General features: G+C 38.9%; 2 protein-coding genes across 2 annotated transcripts in view; one reads left to right on the forward strand and one right to left on the reverse strand.

The window, feature by feature from the left end:
* Nucleotides 1–20,249, forward strand: part of LOC6565248 (E3 ubiquitin-protein ligase highwire) — a 53,999-nt gene that overhangs the window by 22,090 nt on the left and 11,660 nt on the right.
* Nucleotides 1,596–15,739, reverse strand: LOC122322819. Its single transcript, XM_043215934.1, has 6 exons — nt 15,144–15,739; nt 5,722–5,992; nt 5,195–5,361; nt 4,819–5,108; nt 3,239–4,302; nt 1,596–2,267 (listed from the first exon to the last, which is right to left on the reverse strand). The coding sequence occupies exons 1-6, from the start codon at nt 15,621–15,623 to the stop codon at nt 1,687–1,689; spliced, it is 2,853 nt and encodes a 950-aa protein (XP_043071869.1). The 5' UTR covers nt 15,624–15,739; the 3' UTR covers nt 1,596–1,686.

A 20,249-nucleotide genomic window follows, 5' to 3' on the forward strand; every position in this document is an offset into this window, starting at 1 on the left:
AATACATATATTGTGCACATACATAATATATGTATGTTCACTGTATGTTAACTGAACTTAACATAAAATGCAAATTCTTTAATGGTTAACTGTCAGAGGACGTTTTAGGGATGGCTGCACTGCTAGCATGAATGGCACAGCTTAAGTGAATCTGCCAAAACAAAAAAGAAAAATAAATTAAAAAGTTCAACAAACAACTGTCTACTGTATTGAAACGTATTGAAAGATAAGTAAAACATAGACTCAACAATACGTTGATTTTAATTAACTCCTTACTAGCAGCTGTTAACTGCACCCAATTAGCTTAACAGGGTTACGGCTGTTAAGGTTTATGTGCAGCAACAGTGACAGAAAATAATAGACAGGATTAAGAGTCGCATTATGTTAACAAATTGCTGCAATCAACTGCACCAAAATGCACTTCATTTGTTAAGTTATAACCAATTCTAGATAATTAAGAATTTTGCTTAATATTTGCAAATCAAATTCTTGATTATTTGTTAAATAAGATGTGAGAAATGAGAGCTACAAATATGGAATAACAGATATGGGTACACAATCACATAAATCTTTTATTCAGTATGATTGAAGTGAAAAAAGAGAAAAAAAACAGATTTTTACTGAGTTGCAAATACTAAATTCTCACTGGCCATATAAACAAATATTCAAATTCAAAACAAAGATGAAAACAACAACAAGCCGAATGCGCTTGCAAATCAAGTTATTCAACATTTCATTTTACTAAATACATATATAAGTATATATATCCATATCCATATATACAAACATATACATTACATATAGAAGTAATCATATAACCCCACAACTAGCCGGCGCGGGGGTGCTCAGCCACAAATTGGCCAACGGAAAATGCTCAACGGAATTCAGCAGACTTGTTGCATTTCGACAAAAAAAAAAAAAACAAAACAAAAAATATCTCATTAAAAAGTATGCCACACGCGAAGCGACTTTTGTTTGCCTGTGCATGCAACAAAATTATTTTCAATTTGATCGGATCGACTAAGTTGAGAAATGAACAATATGAGTCAAGACGATATTATCAGGTGCCTTAAAATTAGTACAGATCGGCTGGGAGTAAATATTTCCAAACGTACAAAAACAAAATAATATTTCTAAATTCTGCCAAGGATAATTCTGCTTTCGTGCTTTTTCTATGTAAATAATAATCTCCTAATACGATATTACAATCAATTCAGTAATCTCAATTCCCAGATTGGACAACATTTTAAAGGTTTGCATTCACGGAGTTAATAGCCAGAGATATTGGATTTCCTATATTTATAGGTATATATATATATATATATTTTTTTATTTATAAAAACTTAATTGAAAACTAGATGGGCTCAACCGGCTTTGAATGTAACTTCCGTTACAAAGCCGGGATAAATGATTTTGAGCTAGTCTTATAATATGTACATGTGTGTGTTGTGTGTGTATTGGTTTGTGTGTGTGTTGGTTTGTGTGTGTGTGTGTGTTGGTTTGTGTGTGTGTGTTTGTGTGTGTGTGTGTTGGTTTGTGTGTGTGTTGGTTTGTATGTGTGTTGGGTTGTGTGTGTGTGTGTGTGTTGGTTTGTGTGTGTTGGTTTGTGTGTGTGTTGGTTTGTATGTGTGTGTGTGTGTGTGTATCACATGATTTTATTCGGCCGCCTTGCCGTGTTGCATAGTTTTAGGCATCTCCATCGGCATATTCGATATCTTCAATTTTAACAGTCTCATCGCTGCCGCCGGAATGATCGGAGCCCGAATCCGGTGGTAATGCGGCCGCACCCCGCATATCCATTAGTTCCATCGCCGACATTGTGTCTACCCCATCCAAATACTCGAAACTGCGTTTGCTGTGATTCATGTTCGTCTTGCTGGGCGGCGGCGGCCCCCGCAGGTTGCTGGGAAAGGGGGAATGCAACTGATTTTGATTGCGTAACGAGTTTAACTGATTGGGATGAATTTGTGGCATCGCCTCGAGATCCTGACGCAAATCGCGCACATGCCTCTGCGGCAAGTCGGGCGCCATCGTTGTCGCTTTACTAATGGGCGTGGCATTCGGCGTTTGCCGCCAAACGGGCGTCGCATAGCTCACATTGCTTCCGCGCTGTGGCTGTTGCTGTTGTTCTTGTTGCTCCTGGCAGTCCCGACCGGCGGCGACTCTTGTGGACGGCAGTTGTTGCTGTGTGGATGGTGGCGGGGGGTGGCGCAGTGGTGTGGCATACTGTGGCATATACTCATATGCCGGTGGCATATCATCCGCATCTGTAAACAAAGAGAGAAAGAGAGGCAGAGTTAGAGAGAGCGAGGGAGAAAGAGAGAGAAGTTGAGTTAGAGAGAGCAATGGAGAGAGAGACAGAGAGGGAGAGTTAGAGTTAGAGAGAGAGGGAGAGTTAGAGAGAGCGAGGGAGAGAGAGAGAGGGGGGGAGAGTTAGAGAGAGCGAGGGAGAGAGAGAGAGAGAGGGGGGGAGAGAGAGAGAAAAATCTAGAGATAGAGGTAGATGGAGAGAGAAAGTATCGATTGCTATATTAACAGAAAACTAGCACCAAGGACACACTAGACAAGATCATCGACCGAGAAAGCAGGGAGAGAGACAGAGGAGAAGTAAGCGATAGAGAGAGACAGTGAGAGAGATAAGATAAGAGAGAAGAGAACTGTCACCAATATTAACTACAAGTCTGGAGATACTTTTCAATTTGTATACCTTTTTTGGGTTAATGCGTTCCATAAATATAAATGTGGCTTGCCTTTATTACCTGTGTATATTGTCTCTCTGTGTGTGTGTGTCGAGTGTGTGTTAGTTTGGATCAAGTTAGCAACAGTAGCCAACTGATTGTGCTCTTTGCATCATTTCGTTACGTCAGTGCTTATGCAAATATATACATATCTAAATACATATATATATATATATATGCATATGTTTAAAATACATACATTTGTTACAACAGGAACTATATATATATAGGTGTGTGTGTGCTTGTGAATCGTCTTACAATTCGATCTGCTTTCTGCGTATTATTTTGAGCATACTACTACAAAATACATAGTTAATAGAAATAATCATACAAAATATGCGCTCACAGCCAATAGAAAAGTGGTAGAAAAACGGACAAATAAATAAAAATAAATAATTATAATAAAAAAAAATGAAAACAAGAGCCAAGAGTCGTCTGTCATTTTTTTGTAGTTGTGCAAAAAATTTGAAAGTAACCGGAGCCCGGCACCGGAAACTTACTGGCTGAGTTGATGGGCTCCGAATAAACGGGCATTGCCGAAGGATCCTGTGTATCGGATGGCCTTGCATATTGACTTGGGAGCAATGGCACTGAATAGATGTGATCGGTGGGCGCACTGGCATAAAAGCCATCATTTGGGCCCTGCGCATCATCGGCCGCAACAGCGATTGACGGTTGGGGCACACATTTGGCGTGCGCCTCCTGTAGATGCCGGGCAATCAAATTCTTCACTTTCTCCGGCAGCTCATTGCACGACAATAGATCGCAGATGATGTCACGGCATTGCTGGCGTTTCAGTTTGCCGCTGGTCAGTTTGCTGACCAGCTTCTTGATTAGGCGCTGATTGGGTGTATCGGTCATTTCGTTAACAGCCTGACGCAGTGTATAACAGTCATCCTGCGATGGCTGACAATAATGATCCGGATTGTGACGTCCACAGCATTTGAAACGAATCCACACAATACCGGCACTGAGCAAAATGATGAAAGCCATAAAAACGAATCCATAGACAATCACACTCCACGTTGTGGTGCCCCTCTGTTGCTCTTCGCGCTCCTGTTTGGTGTAGAAGCCATCGTTGTACCGCTCCAAGGTGCTGCCATCGACGCAGCGCAACGTGTTGCGATTCTTGGCACATGCCTCGTTCGCATATCGTTGCATATGCACCTTGCTCGCATTAAAGCATCGATCGATCCGCTCACCCAGCATACAGTACAGCTCCGAGCGGAGATCGTGATCGGTAATTGTGGGCAGCCACTCACGCTCATCATCACATCGACACACCCGATCCACGGTGATCGCACTCACCACACAGATGCTGAAGTTGAGGCTACCCGGCTGCAGATCGCCCAGCCAATTGTTGGTAAAGTTGCAATTCGATCGCTTCGACTGATCCTGATTCAGATTAATCGGCACAAAGATGCTGAACCAATTATTCTTGATCGTAATCTGGTCGCCATTGCTCACGTGCAGCCAGTTCTTGCCCGGGTTCTTAATCCGATTCCCTTCGATGATTACATCCACGCTGTGCACCTGAATCGCATTCTCCTTGATTGTGTCAATGCTAAAAACGACGAAATTCAACAGTTTCAATTAGAATTTAGATAGTATTATTTTATTATCGATAAAGTCGATAACTGCAAATTGAAATAATATATCTACCAAGTTTTAAAATTAGAGTCACCAAATTTCGCTGATGGATTGTTGGCAATGCCCCTACAAAGATCTACATCTGCCACACCCACAGCCCATAATCGCCAAAATCAAGATATCTAAAAGGGTAAATCAATAAAAACGCATATCTTCAAAGATCAACATATAAATATCCAGACTATGTCTTCCGTAAATGTTGAGCTAAAGTTACCGAACTTGGTGGGTGGCCTACTGGGAACTTAACCCAAATATAGACAATTTTTCAGCCCCATCGAAAATAGACTATATCTAACGTTACGAAACTTCCTTGCAAAAATTGGTAAGTACACGTGCACCGTCCCCAAATATACCCTATATCTACCGTAATTTTATTATCTTTTCTTGTGGTTTATTTTCTTTTTATTTTGATTGGGAGCTGTTTACTTACGTATTCTCTCGGAGCGTTAGCTTGGAAATGCCGCTGCCCATGATGGCCTCGCTATCGATGGTGCCAATTTGGGTACCTGTGATGGAGACGTGTTCGCTGAACAGTTTGTTGGTGAAGGCTCTTGCCTCAACCTTCTTGATGCGGCAATTCTCAAAGCACAGCTGATTGATGTTGGTCACATCGAAGGCCTCTTTCTGAACGCTGCCAATGGTGCAATTGACGAACACAATCTTGTGCATTGACACATTGAATCGATTGATTCGATCGATGCTCGAATGTTCAATATGCAGCTATACGAGTGAGTGAGTGTGTGTGTGTATATATATGTGTGTTAATATTTACAGTTCGAATAGATAGCTCCATATGGAATACTCACGTTTACACGGGCATTGACACTGCTATTTGTGCTGGGATTGAAGACCTTCTCATTGATCTCTAGTCGGCGAATGTTCGTAAAACTGCAGGACATGTTCATGTTGGTGAATGCTTCGGAGAACAATACCAGCGAATCGCAGTCCTTCACACGCAGCTTGATTTCGCCACCTAAGAAGTTAAATTCATTTAGTACAAGTTGATTTATGTAAACTGATTGCTGTGGTCTGCACTTAAATGCTTCAATTATGATTAATTAAGTTTAGTGGATTCAATTAGAGTCTCCCGGCAAAAGCACACACAATTATTTATTCACATTTTGGACTTACTTTGTCAGTAGTGATCAGTGGTCAGTCAATACAATTCAGTTCGCTGGAGCTTTAATGTGCTCTTAAAGCTTTTCTAACGTTAGCTTTCAATTTTATTAGCATGTTTTGAAATTTAAGTTATTTTTTCTTTTCTTTTTTTTTTAGACTATTTTGTCATGTTAAATAATATTTGCTTAGCTCCAAAAATAAAAGCCAAACTCACCTGAGAATGCGTTTTTGCGTATAAATACAATGCTCGTGCCGATTATCTGTATATCCGGATAGCCGGCGTGATTGCCGCTAAATGCGTTTTGCACCAGCTCCACCTGATCGTTGCCCTCAGATACGATTGGTCCCTTTATCACAAACCGATTGACACGGTTCTTGCGAAAGACCCCGCCGTGCAGTTGAAATTGTGTGCGCTCCGTCAGCTGCACTTCCATGCCGGTGATATTCGTCGGAACAGAGTACGTGCTGTTCCATATGGGCGACAGCTGTGAAGAGAAGAGAGAGAATACAATCTTTGAGTCAGTTGAGTCAGCAAAAACCAGGCAATCAAAGGAACGGAACGGGACGGGATGTGACAGGGGGTTATGGCACTATGGACTTGAGACTAGGAGCTAGGGGTGCGTCTGTCCGGATACCAACGCCATCGTCGTCAAATGAGATACACTAACTAGAACGGGTCTTCATGTTACCCATTAAAAATATGTAAAATGGGTATAATGGTTTTGTGCAAATGTATGTAACAAACAGAAGGTAGCATCTCTGCTGCATAAAGTATATATGTTCTTGATCCGAGTCAAGTCGCTATAGCCATGTCCGCCTGTCTCTATGAACACCCGGATATCAGATACAAGAGCTAGAGATTTCAAAAGTTTTAGAATAGGTGCTCGTACACCCAGCGCAGATCAAGTTTGCTTTATTTGATCGATAACTGCCGCCGTTTCTCGTTTATCGATACATTTACATTTCCGATAGCAATAAATGTTACAATTATAAGGGAGAATCTTCTAATTAATACATAATTATTTTAAAATAAATATTATTGATCAACTGCTTAAATTTCATCAGGATCGTATAAGAAACACACAAGTTATGGTCGGAAATATATTATAATATTGATCTGTATGCCAAAAATATCGACGCGATCGTCAATATGTCTTTGTGTGTATTCTGCTGAGATATATACATATATGTATGTAGATGCATGCATTTGTCGCCAGCCAGTTAAGCTCAGTTCGGGCTTGGGAATAAAAATATGCGCTGCATTCGTTTTTTTTTTTTGTTAAAGAGAAAGTTGCCAATAAAACAATATACGAGTAAACAAATATATTTAACAGCTGCATTCAGGATAAATCGTTCTCTTACTTGTTTTATATTAGTACTTTCTGCCACTTGTATTTATGTCCAGACTCTAGACGATGACTGCACAGACAAGTATATAGTTTGTTGGGAAAATTAATTGCACCGGTTTCATTCGAAAAACTCAAAAATTTGTAAGAAAATAATAATTTAAGTCAAACCATATAATATTTTTGACCATTACTAATTCGTAGCGCCAACAAAAATATTGTTCCATTAGCGCTGATTAACACCCAGCTTAATTTCAATAAAAATATTATTTCCTTTTTTCATGGTAATAACAAAAACAGTTTGCCGCAAAATACTGTTCTCCTGAAGAACATTTTTTGTTTCAGTTTGTCGATGGGTTTGCGGAAATATCCCATCGTGTTCAAGGCCATATTCTCCATTGTATATGGTATTTATAAGAGTGCCTTGTCTTTTGGTAACAATATATTATATAGATTATTATATACAATTGACGCAAGTTGAAGATTATAGATGAAATCAATTGACAGACGGCCTTGATGCATTGGAAAGGGTATTTAAGGTTTGTCATTGGTTTTCTTTTGTTTCCCTTCTTTTGGCTTGTAGTTGCTTCTATGTGTGTGTGTGTGTGTGTGCTGATCTGTTGTTGCTGTGACGCTTGACTTACATTTCTGTGCCCGGCACTTGGTATTATTTTTAAATGTCTGTTGTCGCGACAAGAGCAACTGCAGCAGCAATAACAACAATACAAACAACAATACAAACAACAACAACAACACCAACAGCAGCAGAAGCAGCAACAATTGCAGCAATGCTGCAGACAACGGCAAGTTGACCGCGACGTTCATTGCTCCAGCCCCCAGTCGCGGTTTATGTGTGTGTGTGTGTGTGTGTGTGCTTGCGAGCAATTTTCTCATTAAATTAAAAGAAAATAGTTTGACTCCCAAGTACTGGGGTGACAACAACTACAACAACAGCACAATTGGGCTGGCTACTGTCGATTTGTCGGGGTTTGTGTTGATGTTGATTGTGCGCCTCAGTCTCCATGTTACAGTGGTGGCTATACAGTCAGCGATCAGAATATTGGTAACGATCAAAATATTGAAATTTAGGAGAAATTGTGAGAAAAACAATTTCATCAAGATTGGTCTGAGTATTTTGGTATTATTTATTAGTAAATTCTTCTCAAACTTTATTTTTATTAGATAATAATAATTTAAACTTTTATTTATTATTATTCATATTTTCAATTTCAATTTAATTTTGTTTTTTATTATATTTATGTTCAGCTTTTCAGGGAGTGCACATTTTTGGGTGTGGCATGCTTTTGTACTGCTCAAAAGTCGCAAACTTATGTATCTCCAGCCTGAGGCAAAACCTTTTTCCCGTTATCTGAAAAAAACTTGCATCGAGTATGGAAACAAATCGAAAATTTGTAACATTCAACAAACAAACAAAAATCATTTGAATTTTCCACTGGATAAATGGAGAAGTATTTTGTGGTCGGGCGTAAATGGTGGCCCTCCATGTGTAGAATACAAATATTGAGACCCGATATTATCATATTATCGGTTTCTATATAAATAAGTATATATTCCGATTTGTGATCAACCGTTAACTTGCAATAGTGCCTTAAAGCTAACAACAAAGCTAAAATAAAGCGTTGCCACAATTGATGTCAGCTAACAGTTGTAGTTAAGAGCTTAGAATTCTCTGGAAATCATAACTCGATTCTAGTTGCTGGAACATTCTTTTTCTCACTTCTCATGTGAAAAAGAAAATAAACATCACTTTATTTTCGCCAGCTTACTTCGTGATCAGTTGCGATCAACTTAGCATCGCTTTCAAGTGCAATTACTGCACATTATATAATCTACAACAACAACTGCAGCCCAGCAACTGTTCATGTGTTTTTTTTCAAGTGTGTGTGCGTGTGTGTGCGTGTGCGTGTGTGTGTGTGTGTGTCTGCATATACATGAGACAATGTGAGCGTACTTTCATAAAGTTATCGTTATCGAAATACACTTGGAGGAGGAGCAGAGCAGGTCTACGTGCTGGGCTGAGTGTCTGCTTGGCTTCCGCATAATTGTCGTGAATTCATCAGCAACAACAGTGAGTCGACCGCCCGCTCCATATTTGGTTCACAATATGTTCGAAAAAATTCGTGTATGTGGGGGTGGGGAAGTCTATTGTGAGTTAGGTGGCAGCTGGCACCTGACATCGACTGTCCAATCTGTCCAGTTTCTTTTTAACCGTTAAGTGCAAATTATTTTGTTTTTATATTTTAAACGGCAATTTGAAACGGCTGATTAAGTGAACCAAAAACATAATTGCTTATCTTATTTACTCGATAGCGAATCCATTCACATTTTATAACACACATTATTGTGTATATCGAAGCTCTTTAAATCTTATCTTATATACATGTATGTTGCAGCAACTGAAACAGTGAAATATAACTAATACTTGTGCATTCACTCTTTGTGTATGCTTCTGACTCGTGTCACGCGCTCATCTTTGTTGTAGCGCATCATCTCTGAGGTTCAATGGTTTACCGTTTGCTCTACGCCCAGCTGCAACAATTTCTTGAGACGCACTTGTTGTTATTACTCTTCCCTCGCTCTTCACTCGCAAGAGCGCGAGTGCGAACGAGAAGGAGAGCGAGAGCTCCCTAACATCTTTCTGCACAGATTTTCTCAGACATTTGCTGTTTATTATTATTGTTATTCTTCTTTTCTTGTCTCCTATACTCTCTTCGCTGTCTGTCTGACTGCTGTCAGTTGACTGTTGTTCGACTGCTGTTGCTGCTGCTGCTGCTGTTGTTGTTGTTGTAGTGCATAAGTTTGCAATTGGTTTTGCTTTTGATAAGTATGTATGTATGTCGAGTTCGTCCCCACACACAAATCCATATACATATATGCATAAGTATTGGGCGCAATTTCTTACAATTGCTCCAGTTTTTGTTTTTTTTTTGTTTCTTTCTGTTTTGTTTTTCTTTGCCTTGATCTGTGTTCGTTGTTGCTGGCTAAAGCGGAAATCTCAATTACGTTGTCTTTGTTGTTTTTAACTTTACTTTGCCTCGCTCCACCCCGCCTGGCCCCACTCAGCGTGACGTATAAGTTTATAGAATGCCAAAAACAAAATTAAGTGAGAGAGCATCAGAGAGAGAGAGAGAGAGAGAGAGCGAGAGAAAGAGAGGGCAACACACAGCTGTTTTACTTTATGAACTTTTTAGGGGCCAAAACTGAAGCGAATCGACATAATAAACTATAGATAGCTATAGCTATATAGATTTATATCTACAATATATATATTGGCTATATTTAGAGTGCTTACGACGTATGTGTGTGTGTGTATTTGTAAGTGTATTTGTATTTGTGTTTGTGTTTCTATGCGTGCTTTTTTCATACTTTTTAAGACGGACTGCACTTTTCTCCAGATTCCGCTGCCCATTTTCCGTCGCATTTTTGTCGCCGTCGAATTTATTTTTAGAGAGCCTAACTGAAAAATCAGAGATGATGGACTTAAGGGCATGGTGTATAGGTGTCCGGGTGGGGGAGGGTGCTGAAATAGGCGGAAATAGCAGACGACGTTTGGCTGATTTATGTGTGTGCGTGTGTGTGTGTGTGTATGTGTGCATGCATGTATAAATAAGCCAAACTGAAATCCAATTAAAAATAAATTATGATGTGCATTTGCGTTGAAGATTTTGCGGCACATGGTGAGAATATTTTTTCTCTTTCCTTTTTATTGTTTTTATTTTTATTTGTAATTTTTCTTCGATCTTGGGCACACAAACACAGAGAGAGAGAGAGAGAGAGAGAGAGAGAGAGAGAGAGAGAGAGAGAGAGAGAGAGAGAGAGAGAGAGAGAGAGAGAGAAACATATGTGAGCCGCATGGCTGGGCAGGATTTTCCAACAGCGAGAAACTCGCCTTTTTTCTGCTCACGTGCACGTATCTGAGAGCTACGATTGTATCTACAAGTCTACGTGGCGTTCGCTTGGCACAATGTATCTGTCTCCACACACACACACACACACACACACACACACAGACACACACACACACACACACACACACACACACACACACACACACACACACACACACACACACACACACACACACACACACACACACACACACACACACACACACACACACACACACACACACACACACACACACACACAGACACACACACACAGACACACAGACACACACACACACACACACACACACACACACACACACACACACACACACACACACACACACACACAGACACACACACGGACACAGACATATTGCAATGTCCAGCAAACAGTTTGTAGTTTTCCAATATTTCAATCTAACTCTCTCTTTCTATCTATCTGTCTATCAATTTCTCCACTACCTCTCTCTCTCTCTCTGTTTCTCTATCTTTCTTTCTGACTGTCGTCTTGCATATTTTGTATACAACTCAGTAATTAGATAAGGATTACTCATTAATCCGCAATCGAAAAGGTTATGATATCGAGTTGTTGATAAGAATTTCTAGTTTGGAATTTGCTAGCTCATTTCGCTTCTGCAGTGGCAATGAAGTGCAAATATATATGTAATCCTAGACAAAGGCCAGCTGGTAAATGCGGAGATGACAAATTCACTGACTCGTACAGGGTATCTAATGTGCAGAATATTGAACACTTACTCAGAGTCTACACAAATATAAGCAGACATGAAAAAAGACTGCAACAACAACTACATAATTCAAATGGTATTCAGATCAATCGAAAATAGTTTCTCAGATGACGCACAAATGGCCGGAAAACAAAGAGTTGTTTAATTAATGGAAACTTATCCAGAATTATGTTTTAATAAACTTTGATTTTATTATGCGCATATCCTCGTCGATCTGACTGAACAGATAATAAATAAAATGTGTTATACAAGTCAAGTATTTTATGTACAGATTTGTTTACACATTTGTTCCTTTGCCAGTGTTGAAGAAAATGGCTTTCGAATATACAAATAAAAGTATCTTTAACTATGCGATAAGTACGTATATATTGTATACTGTATATCGATCGATGATATCGATCCAAATGAAACATCTGGAGACCCACTTATAAACCATTGTGGCCACTCACATTTTGTTGCACCTCCTGCCGTGTTGTTGCATATTGTGTGTGAGCGAGAAAGACAGAGAGAGAGAGAGAGAGAGAGAGAGAGAGAGAGAGAGAGAGAGAGAGAGAGAGAAAGAGAGAGAGAGAGAGAGAGAGAGAGAGAGAGAGAGAGAGGAAGGGAGACTCGTTTGCCACTTGATGGATTTTAGTATCACTCATACCCAATTCGAAATTCCCATTTCCATTCGCATTCGGCTTAAGTAGTTTTAGTAGCCATTTGAATGGTATTTAAATAGTCATTTCTAAAACAAACAAACACATACACACACACACACACACACGCGTTTTCTGTGTCTCTCTCTCTCTCTCGTTGTCATTCTCGTTCCCTTTTTGGTTCGCTTAATCTATTGTTGAGTATGTTTGAGTGTGTTGCATGTTTATATCTCGTCGAGGAATGCACACGAGCTGCATTGGAAATTGTGAAAATGTCGAAAGATCGTTTATAGTTTTATATTTTCAGCATTTGCCGTCCAATATACCCTGCACACATGTGTGTAAGGCGTATCCTCATCAACTTCGCGATATTACAAAAATCGAAACAGAACTTTTCAAAATTTTCAGCTCTATTAAATAAACATGGACAGAAAAAAGAATCACATTTTGAACAGTAGCAGAAATCTTTGAAAACTTATTTGCAAAAAAATAGTGAGCTGCCAAATTGAAATATGCAAAATAAGAATTAACTTTTTGGACTCCAGGTTAGGATTTGGGTGTATTCTCTGGCAAAAAAGTTTGCCGAAAGCCAAATCTTAAAAGTTTTCTCCCACAAATATCATCTACAGAATTTAAAGTCCACTAAATGTGCTTATCACTCTTAAAATTGAGCATGCTTCTCGCGGAATTCCCCATTCAAGACAGGCTCGTGACAAAAATGCCATTTTCAATTTTATAGGAAAAAATTGTTTTTTTTTTAATTGAATATATATATATATATATATATATATATATATATATATATATATATGTATATAGACTTAATGATCTTAATTCTACAGTAAAACTTGAAACTACAGTTTTCTGATACATTTCGAGGAATTTTATAATTATAGTAATATAATCTTCGCTAAAAATTATTCGATCTCCGAGTTATGTTCAGCCTTTTCTATCTATAATAATTCTAAATTATAATTTACAAACTCCATTCTCATATATATATTTTTGTGTACATATAATATTGTAGTTGCAACCGAAAGTGCATGCTATATTTAAAGGGTATCTGCTAGTCAAGTACACTCGATCGCAGTCGCATTTTTACTTGATTCGTCAACTTCGCACATTGCCCGCAAAGTGAGGGGGTGAGTGGAAGGGGGCCGAAGGGGGGGGGGGAGAGAGGGTGCTTTGGTCAGAGCGTGGGTGTTGCTCTTGTTTTGTGTGTGTGTGTGTGTGTCGGCATCTTATAGATAGCTGAAAAATGTCTTTACTGTAGCAACACACACACACAACTTACAGCTTTTATTGTTGTGTTCGAGCTACAACAACAACAACAACTATTAAGAACAAACATAATCACACTTGTCACGTCATCTCAGCGAGAGCGACAGCGACAGCAAATTACAATTGGCTGCTGCTGCTGCCGGCACGCCCACATCCGGTCGAACGCCCATAGGCTTAGACACTGTGCGTTTAGTTAAATATATATGTAGTTAAATGCAGTAACGCAGTAACAGTGACAGTTATCAGCAAAATGCGTGCGGAAACAACAACAGCAACATCAACAGCAACAGCAAAAAAAGCAATAAGAACTTCTTTTGAGCGCCAGCCGAATTTAAAACTAAACACTCGACACACACACACACACACTCGACACACACACACACACACTCGACACACACACACATGTGTATATAGTACACCTGATTCATTAGCATAACCAGTTGAACGGGTCGGTGGCTCATGAGCTGGTTCATTTCGCGTTGCTGCTGCTGCTGTTTCTGTTGTTGCAAATTGGCGCCTCAGCTGCGCGTTTTGTTTACCTTTTGATTCAATGACGAATTGCGTACTCATAAGTACATTAATTACCCATATACACACGCACACACTTGCACATGTTATCTGCGTATTAGCTGCCTGATACATTTTTGGAATTTGGAAAGAAAAGAACAACAACCGGTGAAAGACACATACAATATATAAACAAGTTTTATGGAATCTTGACTGCTTCGTATTTTTCTATTTTGATAACCACTTTTACACTCATTATGATTATGATCATTGAATTATTGTTAAATCATATTTTTTTCTTTGGTTTGTATGAAAAGTGCATAGAATTAGTAATATGAACTATTTTTATTAAGAGTTATTTGTTGTTTGTTTTTTTTTTTTCAATAATTGTTTTTGGCATTCTGCAAAGAGCAATTTTTTCTCTCGAATTTGTTGTTAAATTGTAGTTCATCAAAGGGTTTTGTAGCCTGCAGATTTTCTTTTTCTTTCTTTTTTGCCGCAATAAATTGAGAGCATTTCGCTTATGTTTCTATATCTATATCTATCTCTGTCTCTATATCTTTATATCTATATCTATCTGTATCTGTATCTCAGTCTCTATCTCTATCTATATGATTTATCTGCGTCTCTGTCTCTGTCTCGTATGTGCCTCCAGACTTTGGAGTCAATTAATATATCAGTTAAGTGAACGAGATCCTAACTCGTATCTCTTATTAGCTGCACACACATATGCATACCTACACACACACACGCACACACACACACACACACACACACACACACACACACACACACACACACATGGAGGTATTTATAAATAGCGCAAAAATTGAATATGGCCTCCAAGAAAGAAAAATGGCACATTTGCAAATTTTTTTTAATTATTTTCGAATCATTCCGACTCGATTCGAATGAGTTGTTGTTGAGCACAGTTAGACGAGAGCAGTTAAATCGTAGGTGCAAGGGTCAAATTAACAGCAGCAAGACACATTTCTGATCAAATATTATGCATGTGCTTAACTCTGCCACAATACAACGTGTGCCACAAAAGAAATATTGTTATCTGTTCTTTATTTTAAAGAGAGAGAGAGAGAAAAGTGAATGTTCTCTGAATCTGAAATCTGTGGCAAATGTGGCAACTTAAGCCTGCGTCAGATGACAACTTAAGAACATTAAATGATTTTTAATTTGATTCCAAGATACTTACCGTTTTATTATGCGCAAAATCACAGATCACCGTCAGTCGATTACAATAGCAATGTGTGCAGATGCTCTCCGGCTTCGGATCGGCATTATCGTTAAGCGGCCACGCGGTGGCTGAGGGGGCCTGGGTACCGATTGTGGCAGCCACAAGTAGACACACAACCAAATGCCACATGATAGCAGCTGTGCTGGGCACGATGAGATGAAGATGAAGGTGGTGGAGATGGAGGTGGAGCTTTACGTCAAACGCAACTGAATCTTTTGTCGAGAATTTGTCTTTTGTTTTGGATTTTTTACTTTGTGTGTGTGTTTGTGTGTGGTTTGGGATGTGTTGTTGGGTTTGGGCTCTGGGGCTGGGAGTTGATAAAATTCGATGTTGTAGGGTTTTTGTTTTTTTGATTTGCACTTCCGCTGGTTCAATTAAAGGCGACAAATCGTTGGAGTCCGGCCACGATCCGATCCGTTGCCACTTTCTACTACGCATACATTCACAATGGGCATACGTAAAAATTTTACCAGAGTCGAAATCTTATTTTGCTTAATGCTTCGCTAGCCGCAAATATTATACATATTAATGTTGTTAGGCGTCATCAACAGAAATATTTTATACACAAGTTCAACAAACAAAAACAAAAAGTATTTTCCTCAACAGAAACTCAAAAACGGAGCGAAACGACAACCAGCAAAACAAAATCTGCCAACGACCAAACGCTAGCGCTTGTAAATTGTGACTGAACTGGCTGCGGCGATCGGCATTACTCAATTGAGCATTACTTTGCGCTCTTTTAACGCTGTTGATTCATGCTCTCTCTCTCTTTGGCGTTTTTCTCTCTTTCGCTTGCGTGCTTGTTAACCTTGTCTAGTTTCTTGGCTGGCCTGTCACGTCCATATGCATGCCTATCTATGTGTGTGTGTGCATGCTTTTAGTCATTGCTCTCGCACTCTCTCGTCGCTCTCTTTTTATTCTATAACTGAAAATAACAATGCAAACAGAACGAACATGGTAGAATTAGAAATTGACTTATATACAAACATATCTGGATGTGTTTCGAAGCATCTGTTTGAAATAGTACAAACATTAGTACATACTGTTTTTTTTTTGGATTTTTTCATTTCAATATATATTCGACAAACATATGTGTGATAAGGTTTTTGTACAGTGTAGCTTCACTGTTCTTTTACTTTTCACAGCTGATCTCATTTAGTTTGCTCTCCCGTTCTCTCGCTTTCTAACTTTTGTTCCTGCTCTTCATTCATACTCTCTATCAACTATCAGCTGAAAGCAGTCTGGTTCTTCATAATAAGAAGAAAATCAACAAGTACAAATTTTCAGCTTTTGATGCAGAATCAAAATATATAAAAAGGGCTTCATAATGTTGAAAGAAATTCTAACTTCTGACAATTATTGGCGAAGATACATCCATTTGAATTTGGAAACAGAAACTTAATACGTCATCGTAAGGCGAATAAATAAAATGATTCAGTGCAGAAGTTTGCTCTTTGCAGGGAAATTAAAGAGATTGGCATGTACATATATGTACTTGAATACATATGTATGTATGTGTGTGTATTTTTTTTTATGTATGTAATGCTTTGAGATGTTTGTATGTATTATTTCTTTATTTATTTAATGTCAACTAAAGTCAGTCAACACAAAAACAAGATACAGAAAGTAAAAAATAGAAATTAAATGTAAATTTAAAAATAAAATAAAAAATATGTATTTATATTATTAATCCATATATGCAAATTTGGCATTCAAATAACTAGGTTTTATGGCCATGCTATGTTACAAAATAATTGCATAGGCACATATGTATATGTATATATGTATGTATGTATGTATGCATATGTTTGCACATGCATGCACATATGTATCTCTCCTCGAACTCGTTTGTCTCCGACAAAAGCCCAATTAGGTACAGTTCTATGTACGAATATGTTCATATATACATATGTACATATATATGTATATATATTGTTAGAGCTGACAATGTGACTTACTCTAGATCTACTTATATTTTTTCTTAACTATTGCATGCTATTTTACTTGTATATGTATATGTATAAATATTGATTTATCCACAATTTTGAAACCCTTTTAAAGTCACTCGTTCTCTCTTTCTCTTTCGCTCTCAATGTGATTGCTCTGGCTCTTGCTGTCAATCTAAATTCAGCAATATATTGTCGAAGTGTATACAATTTGCTTCAACTTCAGCCTGTTCACGATGCCATTGTTCAAATAGATAAATCGGTATTATTTTTAGGATTTAACGACGCATGCCATGAATGAATGAATGAATGAATGAATGAATACAGCCTGGGGTTGCTCTTGGGTAGCTTGAGTGGCTATTTCAATTGGGTGACATGCCCGCCTCTAACTTAATTACCGCTATTAGAGACAGTGAAAGACAGCGAGAGAGGAGACTCATTGCCATCCTCATCTTCACTGCACCGCGGTAAGTGGAGCGTCGTCGGGCGTCCGACTTGCAATCAATTTGCGTTCCATTTCCATCCGACACACGACACACGATGCCCGATGGATGCAGCGGATGTAGAGCGACCCTTCCACCCCCTCTCGTGTGTAAATACACCAGTGTACCAACTGTCAATGCGGGCTGTTTCCCTGCCCCCCCGTTCCTATTTTTCTCCCCCACTCTATTCTAGTATGTGTATCTGTATGTGTGCGTATGCCTGGACTGATCAATTATTAGATCGTTGAATCGGTGATTTTTGGTTACCAAGCGTTTCAATTGTTCATTGCAGCTATTGCCCCATTTCACTTCTAAAGTTTATTGTGCGATAAATGCATTGATATCTTATGTACACACACACACACACACACACTCACACACACTTAACTTATTTGGGGGGGGCATCGCAGCGTTAGTCAGTCATATGAAAGAAGGCATGAAATCAGTAACGAATTAAGCATAATTTCATTCGTCAGGCAGACTCATAAAAGATATAATAAATAAATTTCTTATTTATTATATTCCTATGAACAAAGAGGCAAGCAGCAATTTGGCAATAGAAGATAACAAATAATAGTTTTGGACTGATTATGTTTTACTGGGATTTTCCTACAGTACAGGCAACAAATGTTGAACTATTTTGCATTTAACTATTCCCTGAAATCTTATAAATATTTATTATTTTCTTAATTTAAATTTAAATTTTCAATAATTAAATAATTTAAATAAATACACATAAAATATTTATATATTTATGTAAAGCATTCATTTGGGAATCATAGTCGAAAAGTTCATGATTTTGTGGTGCTACTCGTCATGCTGTCAAGTTCAGCTGGGTATTGTTTCTGCCGCAGTATGTTGAATGAATGAATGAATGAGTTGTGGCAACCTGCAACTTGCTGTTCTTGGTTTCATTATTTTTTTTTGTTGCTATGTGTTTTTTGTTTTTTTGTTTTTGCTTCACTGCTGCTGCACGACAGCGCGTCATTTGGGCTTCGGATCTGGATCCCCGGGGGTCGGGCTTGAGGTAACTGCAACTGTGGCTTAGGGTCCATGTCCGGGTCTGGGTCTCGGTCTGGGTCTGGGTCCGAGTCTGAGTCTGAGTCTGAGTCTAGCTCCACGCGCATTGCGTTCAATGGAAGTAAATACATATATATCTCTATATGTATGTATGTATGAGTGTAAACGTGTTTCCCACAGGTAGCACACACACACACACAGAGGCAGGCACACACACAGAGACACACACAGGTAAATACTCGCCACAGTTGGTTGCTGTTATTGTTTTGTTTACGTGTTTGCCGCTTTGCGTTTTTTGGGGCAAGGGGGTCGCACACACATACACACATACCACACACACACACACACAGACAGACGTGTGGCTTACCTTTTTGTGTGTAGCTGCTCATTTCACTGGAAAAGTAGATTCTTTTATTCTTATTCTCATTCTCATTCGCATTTTCATTTTCATTTCGTTTTTGGTATTGTTTTATTTGCTTTTTATGTAAATGTACGCGGTTTGTTTGCTTTCCCAGTTTTTGCCCCCTTTCATACAGCAAAGCATTTGGCCTGAGTTGTGGGTAAGAGCCGTCATTAGTGCGCCTGCCCCTGTCCCTGCCTCTGTCTCTGCCACTCTGCCACTCTGCGCGCCCTTCACTTTGACACACACTTCACTGTTGCCTCCCCACACACACACACACACACACACACACACGTTCATTGTAGATATATTTATGATTAAGTATATCTAAATATGTTCACAATACCACGGAAATCAAAACTTCAAAACAATTACAAATGTCAAAAATGAAAAAAATGGAATATTTATTGTTAATTCTTGTTGTTGGACACATTTTCTAGGTTATAGAATTATCGACTGCATAAAAAATCTCTACCAGCAATTACAAAAATTGCCTTAAGTTTTCAGGTGTACAGATTTGAGATTCCGATTGAAAGTCGAACAAACTTATTGTTTATTTAGTCTACGATTTTGGCAAATAGCGGAGTCTGCTTATTCATACATATATGCTTATTCATACATATATATGTATGTATGTATGTATGTATGTATGTAATTTAAATCGGAAAACCCCTAAGTGAATATATCATCATTTGCCGTATCTACCACATGTTTGTTTCCAAAATCGTGTGTGTTATCTTTCTACTAAGTGCTACACGTGCGTGCTTGTCTGCAGCTAATTTAAACATGCGCGAGAGGGAGACAGAGAGCGAGGGACAGACAGAGAGAGAGAGGGAGAGAGAGAGAGAGAGAGAGAGAGCGAGAGCGAGAGCAAGAAAAGCTGCGGGCTTAGTCACCTGCTGTGAAAAAGGGACCGGTACGTGCTCTTTCCGCCTGCCCATCCCGTTGCCTGACCCACAACTTAAACGCTCGGACGTGACCTTTGGTCAAACCCTCTGGGCCAGGAGTGTGGGAAAGTGTGCGACTGTGTGTGTGAGAGAGAGAGAGAGAGAGACAGAGAGACAGTCAGAGCGAGAACCGGAACAGACGTGTCGGGCAGCCTTTGATGCTGCTTGATGCTCTCTGATTGGACTTCACACAGTTCGTTTTAAATTAGATCTGATCCGATTATTGAGGGTGGAAGGGCTCAGGTCTTTTTTTGGTTTGTTTTTAATAA

The sequence above is a fragment of the Drosophila grimshawi genome, unplaced genomic scaffold (assembly GCF_018153295.1).
Source record: "Drosophila grimshawi isolate 15287-2541.00 unplaced genomic scaffold, ASM1815329v1 contig_848, whole genome shotgun sequence".
In the NCBI taxonomy this organism is placed as follows: domain Eukaryota; kingdom Metazoa; phylum Arthropoda; class Insecta; order Diptera; family Drosophilidae; genus Drosophila; species Drosophila grimshawi.